This window comes from Gymnogyps californianus, chromosome 1 (assembly GCF_018139145.2).
Source record: "Gymnogyps californianus isolate 813 chromosome 1, ASM1813914v2, whole genome shotgun sequence".
NCBI lineage: Eukaryota > Metazoa > Chordata > Aves > Accipitriformes > Cathartidae > Gymnogyps > Gymnogyps californianus.
The window spans coordinates 85,664,872-85,682,393 of NC_059471.1; the positions used below are offsets into that span (position 1 = coordinate 85,664,872).

The window sequence follows — 17,522 nt, forward strand, 5'->3', positions numbered from 1 at the left end:
GGAGAGGACATGGAATGGCAGATTCTTAGGGTTAAGGTAGACATCTATGAAATGTTCCATAGCCAAACCTATCAACGAGCTGAGACCAGATTGCCAAGGGTGTTGGTCACATTCAGTAACACCTTTTACCCACTAAATTGCATGGACAAGACAGTGTTACGCTATTTTGCCTGCCTGAAATGGGGAAAAAAAACAGTTTTCAGTTTAAAACATTTTCGTAAAAATTGGAAATGCTAAACATAAAACTTCTCATCTTTGGGATTCTAGACAAGAACAACATTGTGGCTTGGGCTTTCCCCCAGATGTGGAAAGCTTATCATTACTAACATATACTCTCTTTCAAATTAATGTTTTAAAACCAAAAATAACTCAACCGTGGCTCTTGCTTCTGCTCCAGAGCAGATCTGGAATGGCTGTTTGGTATCTGAATAGATGATTACCATCTCTGGTGGTTTAAGGCCCACTCCAGAATATGGAGCAGTTGTTGCTGCCATTCGTGCATGAGAGGGAAAGTTAAAGTTAGGGCAAACCTGATGTGTAAGTCTGCAGAGTGGAAATGAGAGTAGCTGCTGCTATTTTTATTTTTTTTTTCCTTCAACACCAAGCTAGATAATTTTTCTTTCTAAGATAATGGTAAGCTGAGCAAACTAAGCTTGGGAAATCCTGTTCTAGCTTGCGCTGTAAAACAAAAATTTACTTAATACTTAAAAATTGTTAAAATAGAATTAATACTAGAGCTTTATGATGGATGGATACAAGCACTTCAGGAAAGATAGGCTCAAAAGACAAAGACGGGTGAGGTTTCCCTTTGTGTGAAGGAGTATCTCAGATACATGGACGTCTTTTCTGGGATGAATGACTGTGGTTGAGAGCCTGTGGTTCAGAATTAGAGGTGAGACCAGAAGCAGCGTCATTGTATTGGGACTTTCTTGTGGACCACCTAATCAGGGTGAAGAAGTTGTCAAAGCCTTCTTTAAACAGCTGACGAAGTTTCTGAATCACAGACCCTGGTTTTCATGGGGGACTTCCCTGGCATCTGCTGGAAGGGCGACATGGTGGGATGTAAATGGTCCCAGAGATTTATGGAGGATGTCAGGGAAAATTTCTTGATACAGGTGCTGGAAGGGCCGGCCAGATTATTATAATAATTGGCTACAATGGCTGTGAAATAGTGGAGTTCAAGATCATGAGTACATTGAGGGGAAGAAAGTCACAGAGTACAGACCTTGAACAGAGAGTATGCAAGAAACTGGTAGATGGGGAGCTCATGGAAGGCAGCTCTAAAAGGCAAGGGAAAGCTGGCAGTCCTTTAAGAACGACGTCCTCCAAGCACAAGAATGGTCCATCTCAGTGCTTAGGAAAGCAAGTAGACTTCTCAGGAAACTGTCTTGGCTAAGCAGGGAGTTCATGATGGAGCTCCAATGCAAAAAAGCAGTATACAGGAGGTGGGAGCACACACAGGCTGCAAAGGAGGAATTTAGAAACATTGCTTGGGTGGATCTGGGTGGTGTTGGGAAAGCCAGAGCTCAGCTGGAGTTGAGACTTGCAAGGGCAGCAGGAAGGGCTTCTGCTGCTACTTTGGTAGTGAAAGGCTGAACAAGGAAAGTGTGGGCCTATTGCTGAGTGGGACAGGCAGTTTAGTGACAGCAGAGCCAGATAAAGTCTGAGGTGCTCAGTGCCTTCTTTGCCTTGGTTTTCACCAGCAAAGTCTCCCAGATCTCTATGCTTAGTGAAAGGGTTGAGGAAGAAGATTACCAGCAGCGGGCGAGGATTGAGTTGGGAATTACTCGAGAGAACTCAGCCTATACAGTTTAATGGGACCAGACGGGCAGCATCCAAAGGTAGAGTCCTTGCAGCAGGACAGCTCTTGATTGCCTTGGAAAGGTTGTGGAGACTGGGGGAGGTACTTGATAAAAAGAGAAGGGACCAACTTTTTTTTAAATTGAAAGAAACAAAAAAACCCCACTCCAACTGATTTTACCCACACTGGAAAATCCAAATGTGATTTCTGTGCATTTCCCATACATGCTTAAGTTGAATATGTGCTTTGATTTTATTTTCTTTTCGTGTGCTGGTAGATCTGGAAAGATGACATGGTTAAGATACAAATTTAGGTATGTATGCGTGTACCTGTACAAGTGTCTAAACTCCCACTATAGTCAATGGAAATCTCGTCAAGGAATACAGGGAAGTTCAATTCATGCTTTGGGGATGAAAGGTGCACTTTAATTGCCTAAGAATAAGCTCCCACTGCTATTGGCAATACCTGGTATGCTATGCCTTACCTCTAGCTTCTGCTCTAGGAGGTATGTATCTCTATAAATTCTCTGTCGTTTCTGCCAATACCATGTGAGTGTTGTAGATACCTAGGGGATCTTAAATGCTACTAGATGCCTGTGTTCAGGCTACTGAATCATGTCTTGAGTGACCGGTCAGCTTAGAGCTCTCCAGCTGTGCTTGTAGTAGAAGCTTGAACACACAACTCACATGCAGGTATCTCACTTTAGATGTCTTAATCTGAAACTGAATTCCACCTGAAGAGTTTCACCCTCAGGAACCTGCTTGACAAGTCTGCCTTTGGTTCATAGTAGGTCTTGTTTTACAGATTAAAGAAAATGCCTGTCAGACTGTTGATAAGAAAAAAGACAAAAATTTAAAATGTGAAGATACCAGATTAAAAAAAAAATGTATCAATTACAGAAGTAAAGATTTCAAAATTAAAGCTTGAACTGTGATGAACTTCAGAAGTTTAGCCAATCACTTTGAAACTATTTTCATGCTCAAAGTTGGAATAATAATACTGAAGACTTTGGCACTAATGCATGCTTAAAAACGCAACCAAACAAAACAAAGACGTATTTTCCAGTAAGTTCTACCTACTCTTGAGTTACTAGGTGCCCAGGGAAGGAGCATTACATTAGTAATAACAAAGAATTAAGAAATACAGTGTAATTATGTCTTGCTGATCTCTGCATTTATGGACTCAGCAATATCTTAAAGGAAGCCATAAAGGTAGTACAGGTTGTCCTCCTGCTTTTTCCACTTTGTTATCACTTGTATTCCAAGTGTCAAGATGATGCTATAAGAAGTAATTAAATAATGCTGGTATCTGCCCAATGCAGTATTATGCTATTTATAAATAGCTTTATTTTTATTCCCCAAATTTTCCACAATTCCCAGTGTTAATAGACCAAAAAAATCAAATAGAACTGGAAGAGGAGGTCTGAAGGTTTGAAACTGAAATGACTATTATTGATGTTTCAGTATCAGAAAAATTTTATGGCCATTTACTGAATTTGGGTTCTGTTTTACATCTAGGGTTGGGATTAAACAATACTGTCAAATTGTAAAAGGATATAGATTAGTGCTACAATAGGATGAAATGAAGGCCAGATTATTAAAAAAATTGCTACAATAATACTAGTTTACTGTGAAAAGCCAGAATAGCTGCATTTACAGTATTTAAAAGCTGCTTTTTATTCCAGGTCCTTTTCATTACACTATTGTACAAATTCTTTGGGAATACATATTTACTTTCTTGCTTGGAGAAAATTGTGAATAAATATGAAAAATCCATTTGGAACAATGAAAGTTTCAATGCTAACCACTATCATCAGCCTAGAAGTTAGTAGAAAATACTGAGTGGGTTCACTTCCTTCAAGTGTTCTTTTCAGGGTAGTATTTTGGAGTTGTAGAACTGTGTCCTGGTTTCAGCTGGGTTAGACTTAATTTTCTTCTTAGTAGCTGGTACAGTGCTGGGTTTTGGATTTAGTGTGAGAACAATGTGATAACACACTGATGTTTTAGTTGTTGCTAAGTAGCGCTTATCCTAAGTTAAGGATTTTTCAGTTTCCCATGCTCTGCCAGCAAGCAGGTGTGCAAGAAGCTGGGAGGGAGCAGAGCCAGGACAGCTGACCCAAACTAGCTAAAGGGATATTCCATACCATGGAACGTCATGCCCAGTATATAAACAGGGGGGAGTTGGCCAGGAGAGGCAGATCGCTGCTTGGGCATCAGTCAGCGGGTGGTGAGCAATTGCATTGTGCATCACTTGTCTTTTCTTGGGTTTTATTTTTCTCTCTTTTTTTTTTTTTTTGTTTTATTCCTTTCCATCATCATTATTATCGTTATTATTAGTATAATATTTTTATTAGTAGTAGTTAGTATTATATTTTGTTTTACTTTAGTTATTAAACTGCTCTTATCTCAACCCACGAGTTTTACTTTTTTTCCCCCGATCCTCCTCCCCGCCCCACTGAGAGGGGGAAGGGGGGAGCAGCTGCATGGTGCTTAGTTGCTGGCTGGGGTTAAACCATGACAGTCTGTTTAAATGCTAATGTTATAACCTTGGGTTAAAGAAACTGCTAATTCCCAATGTTTATGAAGAGCCAGCATTTGGCATAATGTAAAAGAGGAGGCAGGAAGAATTTGCACAGAGCTAACTTCAGTCTAGAGAGATGAGCCCCCCTAGGCTTCATTGGGAGTCTAGCGAAGCCGCTTCCTCCGTTTATGCAGAGGTGACTGAGAACACCTTGCCTTTAGTCCTGCTCTGAATCACTGTGTGCATCTCTGCCGATCTTAAATGAAAGTGGGAGGGACTAGCCTGCAAGGCTAAGATCAGTGTTTGTAACTTTTGTGGAAAGTAGAAGGGAAAAAAAAGCAAACCATAAATTGGTAGATTTCAAGTTTTTGAAGAATGTGAAATGCATACATTATAATGCACTCCTCAGGATTCAGGTGTGCCTCCTAACAACTGCTCTAAGTAGAATCAGCTACAGCAGGTTGCTCCAAATCTTGTCCTGGTGGATTTTGAATATCTCAAAGGCTATTCAGAATATCTCCAGAGATGGGGACGTTCAAGATTGGTTGAGAGGCGCCTTCCAGCCCCAACTGTCCTGCGAGCCTGTATACTTACTGCAGTCTGGAGAGCCTCTGCCACCAGCAGAGGGGGGACCCCTTGGTCTCTCTCGAGCCTGCCACTGGGGCCTGGGGCAGTTCAAAGGGGGGCCCAATCTGTGAGCCTGTGGGTACAGATGGGCCAGTCATTTGGCTTACAGATTCGTCTGACGGTTGGGTAAGAAATGCTTGCTGTTTATGATTCCCTTAAATTACACTTGATTTAATCCAGATAAGTAAAATTGGTAATGCAAGCATTTGCTCGTAACATCTGAACAGACAACACAGTTGTTGCAAGTGTGTATGAAAGACATAAAGAAATCAGAGAAACTGTTTCAATCTGCTTGCATTTTTTTAAAAAAGTCTCTTTCCATCATTGCACATGCTTACTGGTCGTTTCCTGACAAACTGGTAGCTAAAGGTTTCAGCCTTTTCTTATGTGTCTTTCCCCAGTGGAATAGCTGAGCTTTTATAGCTGTTCCTCCTTGGAAATCTTCTAGTGGGTCCAGAGTGGTTTAAGCTTTCTCTAGTCCTCCTTTTGTTCTTCCTCAACTAGAGACAGTGTGGCATCTTCTTTAAAATGGGCATGTGAAGTATATAAATCTTTGTTCCATTAAGAGTCTTCTCCTGCGCTTAGCTGGTTAGTAAATAACATTCTGTTTTCGAGAGATACAAAATTGATTTGTGGTGATTCATTCTAGATGCTTCTTCTCAAGTAAACTGTAACATGTATGTGTTGGAAAAATTCTGATCAATTTTCCAATAAATAAAGGCATTGTGATAACTCAGACATGCTGTTCTGTCATTATTTACCAGAGGCTCTGTCTCTTCCTAAAAATAAATAGGACTTTTGGATTAGGAAGTAATTTTCTGAAAGTTCTCCTATGCTAAGAGTGATATTTCATAGATAAACAAAGTGTGGGGGTTTTTTAACTGAAAAATAGGAGAATTACAATTTTCTCAAGGGAGAAATATAAGATTAAAACAGAAACACCTCTTGAGGGAAATTCCCTGAAGTATTTTAGGTGTACAAGAATACACAGTGCTATGACTTATACTTCCCAATGTCAAACTGTTTGAAAAAAGAAATTGAATCCATCGTCTTGCACATTTCTTTTTTCTACAGAGGATTTTCTAAGATACTCCACTAGATTTTGAAAGTAATGTTGCAAAATTGCCAGCACCTAATATTAGAAGCCGTGAGAAGACAGGAAGCTGTGTTCTGATCTGTTAGTACTGTCCAAAGGTAACAGTGTTTTAAGGCAGAATGCGGATGGAGTGAGGACAGTGTCTGGGTGATGTCTTAAGGACCTGATTTACATGCAGGTGACAATGCCTGTTACCTCTCAGAACTTGCATTGCGAGGTAGCTTGGCCTAAGTTTAAAGACTTTTGTAATGACAGATGTTACATTTATGATACATTGATTGATACTGACTAAAATGTTAATATTTTCTGTTCTTGTTTTGAGAGTAACTTTGAAAAATGAATTTGCTGGTTTTTTAAAAGTTTCATTTTAAGTGACTCATGAAAAATAAATGCTTTACTATCTTGTAATGGTTTCATGGACTTCTGTTGCCTCACCAGTGATTGCTTAATGTTCTGTGATTTTTGCTAGAATCAAGATTATTGAAAGATCTATTCTAAACACTTAAATGTTGAGGAACATAATAATGCTTATGCAAGTTAAAGTAAAACTGTACTACTTTGTTCAGAAAAGACATTAGCCATAGGATATGTTATGCTGAATTTTGTTGATTTTTTAATGTGTGTCTTTGTGGCAAACTAAATTGTATGAATGTAATTATGGATTGGTGAGGATCAAATCACAGTTTCTTGCTTGCTTCTAAATTATTTTTATAAAATGTGAATATTATCTATAAGTAGAGAATGCGATTAACTTTTTCTAGCAGAAGTTAAGCATGCATTATAGCCTTATACTTGTGCAGACAGAAAACATGAGCAAATCAGAGAACATGCCATGTCATATCTTAATATGCCACTTAATATATCAGCATAAAACCCTGATGTGATGTACTAGATAGTGCTTGAGCAGCACTGCCTGAGTAAAGGCAGCAACATGCTGCTTCTCCATGGCACGTGCTCAGTATTGACTATTGCTCTCTCTACTCATGTTTGTTGATTTTTATAAACACTTATTCTTTTGGTTGCTTAAAAAATCCACGCTTGAGAAATTCTTGTAATCATATAGGGTGAGGCAGTAAAATGATAGCTGAATGATGTAACTTTCTGAAGGACCGAATCTTATCTGTTTTTCAATAATCTTTTTGTGTACCTATGCTTTGTGTCAAATTTTCCTTGATATGCAAAAGAAAAAGGAAAAAAAAAGTCCTAACAGAAACCTTTGAAACAAAATAGGGACAAACGTTTGAAAAGATTTTTTTTTTTGTCACATGATATTTTCAAGAACAGCATGTAGTTTGGTAGGATATGTTTCTCTTTCAAGAGAAGAATGGTTATAGTTCTAAGATCTTGAGTTATGCTGAGAAGGACCTTTGTCCTTGAGTACTCCCATCATTAACATCAAGATACATTACTACACTGTTTTGGAAAAGCACTGTCTTGTCATATATATTATATAGAGACAATGGAAAAATAGGGGACCTCTGTCCTTTAAATGAGATAAAATTGAATGCTTTCAAGTTGGGGAACTCTTCTAGTTTGATACTCATGACAGGAAATACCAGGTCCTACAATCTTGTGAGGAAACCTAGGAGAGAAATCTCTGGGTGGCTAGCAGAGGAGCTGTGAGAACTGCTCAGCTCCCATAAGGATACTCACCTCTCATCTGCGGCTAGGTGCACAGACAGTAAATCACATGTTTTCTCCAGAGGTAATTCCCACGCATATTTTGAGGTAAAGGAAAGGATTGAGCCCTAGCATGAAGTCATTCCCATCTCTAGGACTGGAGATACCCTTTTCCTGTGAGCAAGTATCGCCTTCTTCCTCTCTCTCTCTCTCTCTATTTATATAGAAAGCAAATAGAACAGACATGGATTAAGAAATGTTTGTCTTAGCCTTATTAAATGGTATTAGCAGGTTTGTACATGGAGGAGAGACATATTTTGCCCCATTTTAGACACATGTAATCACGGAGTCTGAATAATCAGTTTGTGTACATCCTTAACTTTTACACAAAGTGTTTTCAGTAACATTCATCTGTTGTTGCATACTTAACTGTAAAACAGTGCTTCTCCTATAGTTTTGTAACATAGAATGTTTATAATATACGTGCTCAATAAGCAGAGGTAATACCAATGCTAAGAGAGGTTTGACTTGTCATTTGCAAATTTTTTTTGCCTCAGAATGTTAAAGTGAAATATTGAGGCCAGAATTTTGTAGCAGAACAAGATAATGAGATGCTTAGTAATAAATGTAGCTGAGTGAAGCAAAACTACAGCTAAGTGAACTCAAATTTTCATACTTCATGATATAAGCTAGTAGTAGTAAGTAGTAGAGATCAGAAAGGATATTGTGTTCCATAAAGAGCACAGAATATTTAGGATTACTTGAGTTTTTTCTTTCCTTTACATTCATTGAAGTCTCAAACATTGAATCAACTAGTAACAGCTTATCTGCCTAGATGATACATTAACTGGATATGAGAATTTTCCATGTTAGCAGTTGGATACGGAGCTATTGTCTAAGGAGGATTTCCGCAATCAGACTGAACATTGTTTTCAGTACTGTTCTGTTTCAGAGTACAGTCTTGAAAAAAACCTTTTGAAATGCAAAAAAGATATTTTAAAGAATGACAGTTCTATTTTGGAGAATTGCAGTTTGGCCTGTTTTTGAGGAGCAGAGATCCACAAAAGAGCTCAGATCTCCAAAAGGACTTTCAAGTAAAGGTTTAAGTAACAATCTAAATTTGGTCTGTAAAGAACCTTTCAGATTCCCACAGGAGTCTGAATTTTCACTGTTGAATTTCCTCATTGCTCAAAGCTCTGCTTTTCTTTGTATCCCTGATTCTGTCCATCTTCTCAGGGCTTAGCAATGTGATGTCTGTTTGCTTTGCACGTAGTGCATGTCAGTACTTGTTTGAAACTTCAGGTTTGGCCTGCATCATCTGACAGCTCTAGCATCTATCTCCTAATCCAGGAAGCATACTCTTACTACCCCTACTATATGCCTGCTGAATTGGTCCATATACAAAATGTATTCCATGTTTTCCAATCTCATTCTGTATCAGTTTGTGTAAATGACAATTATGTGTTCGTTGCACAGTCTACATATGTTGCTTGTCTGCAACATCATACAATGTATAGGAGATCAAGTTCTTACTGCTTTCTTCCTCCAAGGAAGGATATTCTATATATGGCTGACAAATTTGAGAAAATTTTTTTAAATTTTCTCTTTTTAAAACTTGCATTTCTCTGTAAAATTTGCTTGAAACTGGACATCTAGTTCAAAATAACTAGTGGTGATGGCAAACAGAGAAACAGGGCATTTCGGATGGATTCTTCCTTTGGAAATTAGTTTAAAACATGATCAATGAGGAGCTACTATTTCTTATGTCACCTCATGTAAATTATTTACTTGGTTTAGAGCACTCGACCAAGAAGTGGGAAACGTGCACTCAGCTTCAATTTTCTGTTCTGCCTGATGGAGCACTCCGAAACCCTACTGTTTTGGAGGTGTTCCACATCATAGGGAAGTTACAGACTTTTTGACAAGCAGGTGCATTGTATTTAAAAATCTATGCACGGTAATCTTCAGTGTCCTTGTATCCATTTTAGCTTTGGCTTGATTGCTTCACCAGTAGCTGGTTCCTAGAGAATACCTTTTAGACAGGATGAGGTCCTCCAAGAAACCTAAACAAGAATGTCTGTCCCTAAGGAGGAATAAAATGTTACTAGTGCAACTCCTCAAAGCACCTATTATCTAGTCTCATTTTGGTGTTGTTTCACTTCAGGTTATTTAAACACATTATTTGTTTTTTTTTTTTTTTAAGATAGGGAATATGTAATGTATAAGTTCTTGGTTGCTTAATTATGACACCATTAATTAGTTTAATGAAATAATACAAGTGATAAAGGTTTTCAAATGAAAATTTCTTAAATGTTGTAGTATTTTGAACTGTTTGGATAACTTTTTCTTCCATTTGTGTGTTGCTGAAGCCTTTATGTTCCTGTTCTTCATAGAGCCACTCATGCTTTAAATACTGTGAATAGTCAAAATCCTTTGATGGCATATCTTATGTAAGTCTTTGCAAGACTGTGACCCAAGAGCTTTTAAAACTTAATTTACAAAATAATCACATTCACTATAGGGACAGCAGCATATGGCAGAGAAGCCACATTGACTAGATTTCTTGAATGGTGCAGAATTGCTGTCTGTGTGAGGCAACAGCTTTTAACTCCTACATTTCTTTCAGTGTACTTAGCCATTACTTCGGGAATGAAAATACAGCCTTTCGATGGTTGCTGAAACATCTACAATTTTTTCTTTTTGTTCATGTGAAATAGGAATGTAATGTTAATGGATAAATTTGGCTCATCGGCAAAGTGGTGTATGCACACTGTCTAAACATAGGCATATTACAGTCAGCAGAGGCTTTTGAGGGCAATTACGGTGTTCCTTTTTGGAAAAACCTTTCAGAGGCTTAATTAGCCAGAGCACCTAACAGTAGATACCAGAAGTCAAATAAGCTAAATTTACTCACCCTTTTAGCAGTGTTCTATTATAACTATAGTTAGAGTTAATAAATATAACAATACTATAACTTAGTAGTAACAATGTAATTAGTAAAATAGTCTGTTCAGTTTAGTTTAAACCATTCAGTTTGTAAGCTTCCTGAAACAAAAATGTTTAGGAACTGTATTTGACATAAAAGCTATAGACAAACCATTCAGAATCACTCCGAACCTGAAGTGTGTATTATCTCCTCAGTTCTGACATCTCTTTCTTTGCCGTTCTGTAAACTGCTTGAGCGAAGGGTAGTGCTTGGGCCTTTGTAGTATCTCAGCTGAATTTATGTAATGTATCAGCCTTCAGATTAGACCAGTGTATATGAAGAGTAGGTTTCAGTAGCAGAAAAGCAGTGCAAGTCCTCTCGAAGAGTTAGTAGCATGTGCTGCTTCTGCTGAACTAACCTTCTTCAAGGCGAGGTAAATATAGTTTGGTCACTTAAATCAATATACAATGTAATGCTTCCAAGTTTTTCTGATAGATGTCATGAGTGATGATCGAAGGATTTTTAAATTATTATGATTTTTTTAAAAACATGCAAATTATATACACACATATATTCTTATGTTTGTTTGCAAACTCATCTTTCTTGATTTTTATTCATAGTAGTATTGATTTTCTTTGAAAGGCCTTATCTACAGTAGTGCTTCCAGGTGCTTTTATTTTAAATGGGATCAGGTGTTTTACAGGTGTGTTATATCATGTGTTATGACAATTTGAAATGAAAAATTGAGTAAATGTTTGTGTTATTCAATACTTGGTTACACACATGTTTTCGGGTATTCCAGAAGGGCTTCACTTTTTTATTGCTGTTCTCCAATCCAGCCTTTGTATGCTATCAATAGTGGGATATTGTTGGCTTATGGTGGGTTTTTTTTTTTTTTAAGACTGTGATGTTTGGAGATGTGTAAGCTAGATCTAGCTTGTCAAGTAACCCAGGTAGCCTACTGCCTGTCTGCTCACACGCCCTTGCTCTGTGACGTTAAAGCTTCTTCCCCATCATGTTACTAAAATTCGAGTGCTGCATCATTGTATGAACAGACCTGCAGTAGTCATGTCATGTTGGCTACATTTTGGTCATGTGCTAAATGCATTCCTGCTCACATGACAAGATGCTTCCAAATGCAATTAGTGATTCTGGGTTTGGATAGGCTTCCCTTAAGACTACAACTTTTTTTAAAGAGGCACAGAGAATTTACTTTCCTAAACTCATGTTCTTTGTGGATATTTGAACTTTGAAGCCCCAAAACTTTTGACAACCAAAACTACAGGTCTCATTGTAAGCCTTAGCCACATGCTAGCACAGTATTTTCACTTCAGCTCACAAAGATAAGCACCCACGCTCATACTTTGGTCAGATAAAAGATTGTTTGACTTTCAGAATAACTAAGCAACAAGAGTCACAGGAACAACTCTTCTGAAAATTTAATTGATATCTGGTATAAGGCATTTAAATATGAATTTTTGGCATTTAACTTTGTTTTTTCATACTGGGGTTCCTAATTGTGACATATCTGCTACATGTGGGTTTGTATTGCGTTTGGCCTGATCACAGGTATTTACCAGTTTTTAAATTAATTTTGGTTTGCATTGTGAAATTTCTCTGGATGATTTTTTTTTTGTTTGTCTGATGCTCAGGGGGAAAAAAACCCAAGAAAACACACAACAGATCTTGCTAATTTCCCTTTCTTTGCTGTTGTTTTACAGGAGACACATGAAATCGTGGCTATCAAGAAATTCAAAGACAGTGAAGGTAACCTTTTCTGCTGCATAATCTTTCATGTCAATAACTACGTTGTTAATATCTCTCCAGTTAAAATAAGAAGTCTCATCTGTCAAGACATGATTTAGAAATGATAATGATTTATTAGCTCTGTGAATATTCAAGGCACTTGATCCTTCATACCTGCCTAGGGACTGCATTATACACTCCAACTAGATAACCACCTTTCTTTCTTGGTGCATCTATCTTAATATGGCTGAGATTGTGGTGCCATACATGGTAGTGAGATCTACCACTTGGAGACTGGATGTGATCAGAAAATGGCAAAAACTCCTCTTGTAGTAGTGGCTTGCAGAGTCTTTGGGCTTTATCACCCTTCGTCTGCGAGAGGGGATCTAAATGTTAGGGGAACTTGAAGGGGTAAATGGAGGAGACCAAGAGAGGTCACTGAGAAGTTCAGTGGTATGAAGAGGAATTGGGGAGTTCTCAGGGATCCGTGGGAGGATTTGAGGGAGCTGGGTGGCGAGGCAGCAGCTCTGCCCTCTCTTCAGCAGGCTCCGTTCTCCACAGGAAACTTGCTCTTTGCCCCTTCACAGCAGCCTCTGTGTACTCTCCAGTGTTGCTGAGTTTGCTGAGAGGGGGAAGAGCCGACTCCTGCAAGGCTTACTGTTGCTGGCAAAGTGGGCGGCAGAGGGCAGGACACATAGAAATTATTGCCAGTGCTGCACACGCCTGTTCCTCACCCAGCAGCAATAAAACCAAAGATCTGTACAAGACAAGACTGGCTCTCTGACCTGTGCTTGTTGGAGGACAGTGAATCCCAGTATCCTATCATAGGCAAAACTGGCAATCCAACCGTGACAGCAACTGTCTACCTTGCATACATGAGAAGTTAACACTGATCCCTAATGGCCCAGCACAAACAGAAGGAGAAGCCAAGTATGAAGTAATAAGGGGAGTTGAGTAAAAATGCTGAGGCGATGCAGCTATGATTTGCCATATACCAAGGCTTTAGCTGAAAGCTGACGATGTGGTTTAAAGAAACAGCAGTCACTTTATTTTAGCACACTTTTCTTTTTTGTTATTGTTACAGAATTGCTATGGCCATGGAGATGTGGTTGATTACAAGGACTGTAATTTTCAGAGTCAGTTAGACACAGCAAAGTCTGATTTGTGTCTGTTGTTTTACACAATGCAAACTCTGCTTTGCAGCTGATTTTGCCAGACACTTGAAGAGTACATTTGATGATTTTTTTTAGCTCTGCTATTCAGAAATCTGTTTTAAATCCCTGTTAAAGAACGTAGGAGATAATTTAATTGTGGTGACCATCTTGACCAGGTCGTGAGAGTACTTCAGAATTGCTTTTTGGAACTCAGTATGACTATTCAGTACAGATCCTAGGCAACGAATCTCAGTATTAAGCCCTAAACAGGATTATTATATTAGCCTGTCTACCAAAAAATGAAAACAAAAAATGCAACATTGCCATTAGGTCTGGCTTTCCAAGAGTATTACATAATATCAGTTTACATGACTGATGACTGCTTTTCAGAGTTGTAGCTAGTTGTTTACAAGTTTCTTGAAATACGACAGAAGTTCTTTTGATGGATTTGATTCAACCCATTTCACATCTGTCTTGTTAATATGGTGGTTCATTAGAAATCTGAATATACTGTAATTGTTTCTATTGCCATTTTTGTTTCACTGAATTTTTGCTGTTGATTGATATATGCATGCTAAATGCGCTGGAAAGAGTGTGTCTAGTTATAGATGAAATTATGTAATCAGGCTGATGCAAGCCAACTCCGAGCACTCAGTTTTAAAATGAAATGATTTCGATTGCTCTAAATTATATATTTTTTAATCAAAACATTTGTGATGATAATATTTTGTTTTCCTCTTCCCTCCTGCTACACTTCAATTTTTTTTTTTTTTTTTTCCTCTCTTCTGATGATGATTCTATGTGTTTGCATGACCTGTGTTATTCTCTCTCCCCTGCAAACCTGTTTTTGCCTTTTGCTTGCTTGGAAAAACAATTTCTCTTCCTTGTGTCTTCTTCCTCTGTCTCTGACTGTCTTTGTGGTACAGGACCTGCAAATGTGATTTAGTTTTGAATTTATGCAGTTATATACCATTTAATATCCTTCTGTGGTGGATAACAGTTCTAAGAGATTAAGAACCCTGCTTCTACATGTGTATGGGCAAATTTACTGAATTAATGGATTTCATTTTACTAAATGAAAAATAAAACCTAATATAATCTGATTTATTTGACATTTCATTGGTAGTGTCCTTTAGAACCCAGTCAGTTCAGGGCCCCTTGATGATAAGCAGTGTACAAAGCTTTAGTAAAACACTCCTCCTTTCTTGAACAACTTTCAGACAACTAAATTGTCAAAACAATAGTTAAATTTCTTGACTCCTCAGAATTAGATTCAAGGCTTCATTGAACCAATACTTGCTCTACTGCCCTCTGTGGCTGCTACACTGGTCTGCATTGCTGAATTTCTATTGAAAGCCTTGTGGGGAAACTTACAGGACTTACAAATCTGTGCTTCGGTCTTAAAATTTGTCACAGCTTTTGGAGAATAAAATTATTTTAGAATCAAATAGAATTCTTCGACATTGTTCAAACATGAGCTTTGCATTCCAGTGTTTCTGAGGACATATTAACCTTGCCAGTGCTTCATGCATGTGACATGTATTTGTGGGGTGGAGGATGTGTCTGTACACATACATGCATATTTTTTGAAGCGTATTAGTGCTCGTCATAATGAAAAAGATAGAAATGCAAGTGGTTTGTTTCTTATGACTTTTTCTGCCACTGAAAACCTAGATGGTAGTGACGGGAAGTCTGTGAGCATTGCATAATGATAGCACAGTCACCAGTTACCTCTCTTCCAGTGCAGAAGCATCCAGGCAGCGGAGAGTCCACACTGGAAAATAAGCCTTTTTCTCTGTAATATCTAGAAAGAGAGAATTTAATCAGGGGTTCAAAATAAAGATTTATAACATGTGTTACTTGAGGGGTTTGTTTTGTTTTTTAGTAAGTTTTACTCTGTCACTTTTACTTTGCACTCTAGAAAATGAAGAAGTCAAAGAAACCACTTTACGAGAGCTTAAAATGCTTCGCACTTTGAAACAGGAGAACATAGTGGAGCTGAAGGAAGCCTTCAGAAGAAGAGGAAAATTATACTTAGTTTTTGAATATGTGGAAAAAGTGAGTTGAGTTTGTACTATCCCTGCCACAGTTAAATCATCAGCTTACTGGAAAAGTCTTTAAAATTACTTTTACTTTTAGAAACCAAGCTATTCTAATGTATAAAGAGGAACAGCAGAAACTTTAATACAATCTGAATTGTTGTAATGAGGCATTTATTGTGAGAAAGCAACACTGATAACTTTACTATTGTTTTTACTTCATGTGTTGGTATTTAAAAAAAAAAATTCTTCCATATATGAACACAAATTATGTAGACTGGAATACATATCATTTGAAGAAAAATTTCCATCCAAACTCTATAGTCTAGTTTAATTGTAAAGCTGATTAACTGTCCTGTGTTATGTTGTATAATGAATCTTGACATGGTCTTTCAAAACAAGATCATAGACTTTTAACCTTGGAATCTGTTTCAACTTTCTCCATCCTTCCTTGTTAAAAATAGGATTTGTTTGTATATTTCTGTAACAAGGCCACTATCAATAGTTGCTTAGAGGGATTTGGCAAAGATCACTGTCATTATCTCCAATCCTGACCTCATTTGAAACGATTCCAAAATTTCCTTAGATGGGCCTACTACTGCCAAGCATCCTGGTCTGTTTCCAGGGAGAAAAACGCTAGAACAGACTGGTCTTTTGTTATTTTTGCAACCTTCATGATGAAGGTAGACCTTCCCTCTGAATTCTAACCATTTAGCATTTCTTCATGGAAATAATTAGATGGTATTCAGATACATATAGTAAAAATAAACGCAAGCTTAAATATATGTATCTCTGTAGCTTGCATGAGATACTGTTCCCTTGATTGAAATTTTCATTTAATATCCTGCCAGTGTGATGTTGCAGTCTAGATGAGTGCTAGTCCTCTTCAGTCGATTCTCTCTCATGTAAAGATTCCTCACCCTAAATACTGTGTCTCCTTTACCTCAGTTTACAATATATTATGTCGTATAACTTTATTGCATAATGTGGGGTGACCTGTATTAGCCCACAGTTTGGCAGAAATCAGTTTTGTTTTTCACCAGCAGATCAGCAACTTCTAATGTGGTGGATCTTACTTAGATCTAACATCCAAAGCTTGACTTGTTCCACCCATGATCCTTGTAATTGTTCCAGACATGTGGAATGTCTTTGATCACACACCAACTTAGAACATACATTTAATTTTCTATTATAGCTGACTTGGCTAAGCTCTCCGTAGTAGTGGGCTGGAAGAGCAGCATAAGTAAAAGGCATTTAATTGATCTGATAAGGAGTATACTTCAAAAATTGTTAATATTGGTAAAAACTCCAGACTGCAATATCTAACATTATTTACATCAGAATAAGAGAATATAATGATAAAGGTAAACATCATGTATAGTCTGTGCCTAATGTCATTTCTGTATTAATGGTCACCTTTGTTTTCAGTTAAACTTCACAGTCCATGAACGTTTCTCATTTTCAGATATATCAAATAGTTTCCATAATAGTTTCTTTGAAGACCAGGATGATTTCTGTATTTTTGGATGAGGGAAGAGTAGAAGGAATTAAACAAAATGTGGTATAGTAGGCTAGTTTTTGTTTTGACTGGTGATGAGCACCTTGTGTCCTTTAGGGAATCTTAGCTCTGCAATACTCAAATCCAGATTACTTAAATTCACATTTAGTCTAATCTCCTTTATTCATCATCCCCTTAGTTCATGTCTTCATATAGGATTATGTCTTGCTGTGTTGATGCTACTATTTTGGTTCATATTTGTAACACTAACTTCTTGACTTACTTATCCAGATCTACAGGCTTCTGTGTGGACAAAAGTCTAACTAAAGTCAATATGGTTTCTTAACACAAATTTTTTTTCTCAGATCTGAAGCATGTTTCTAAGGAAACTGACACTCAAGCACATAAGTTCCACTATTTATTCACAGATTACAAAACTTAGAAATGTTTTCAAATATTATCAAAGTCTCCATTTGTTTTGTCTTATATTTGTAT

At 37.6% G+C, this 17,522-nt stretch overlaps 1 protein-coding gene across 1 annotated transcript in view; it reads left to right on the top strand.

Moving 5' to 3' along the window:
• CDKL5 (cyclin dependent kinase like 5) overlaps nt 1-17,522 on the top strand; it is a 133,770-nt gene that overhangs the window by 71,459 nt on the left and 44,789 nt on the right. Inside the window, exons 4-5 of the mRNA XM_050899380.1 lie at nt 12,312-12,357; nt 15,412-15,548. Coding sequence (XP_050755337.1) covers nt 12,312-12,357; nt 15,412-15,548 — 183 coding nt within the window. The remainder of the gene's footprint in view (nt 1-12,311; nt 12,358-15,411; nt 15,549-17,522) is intronic.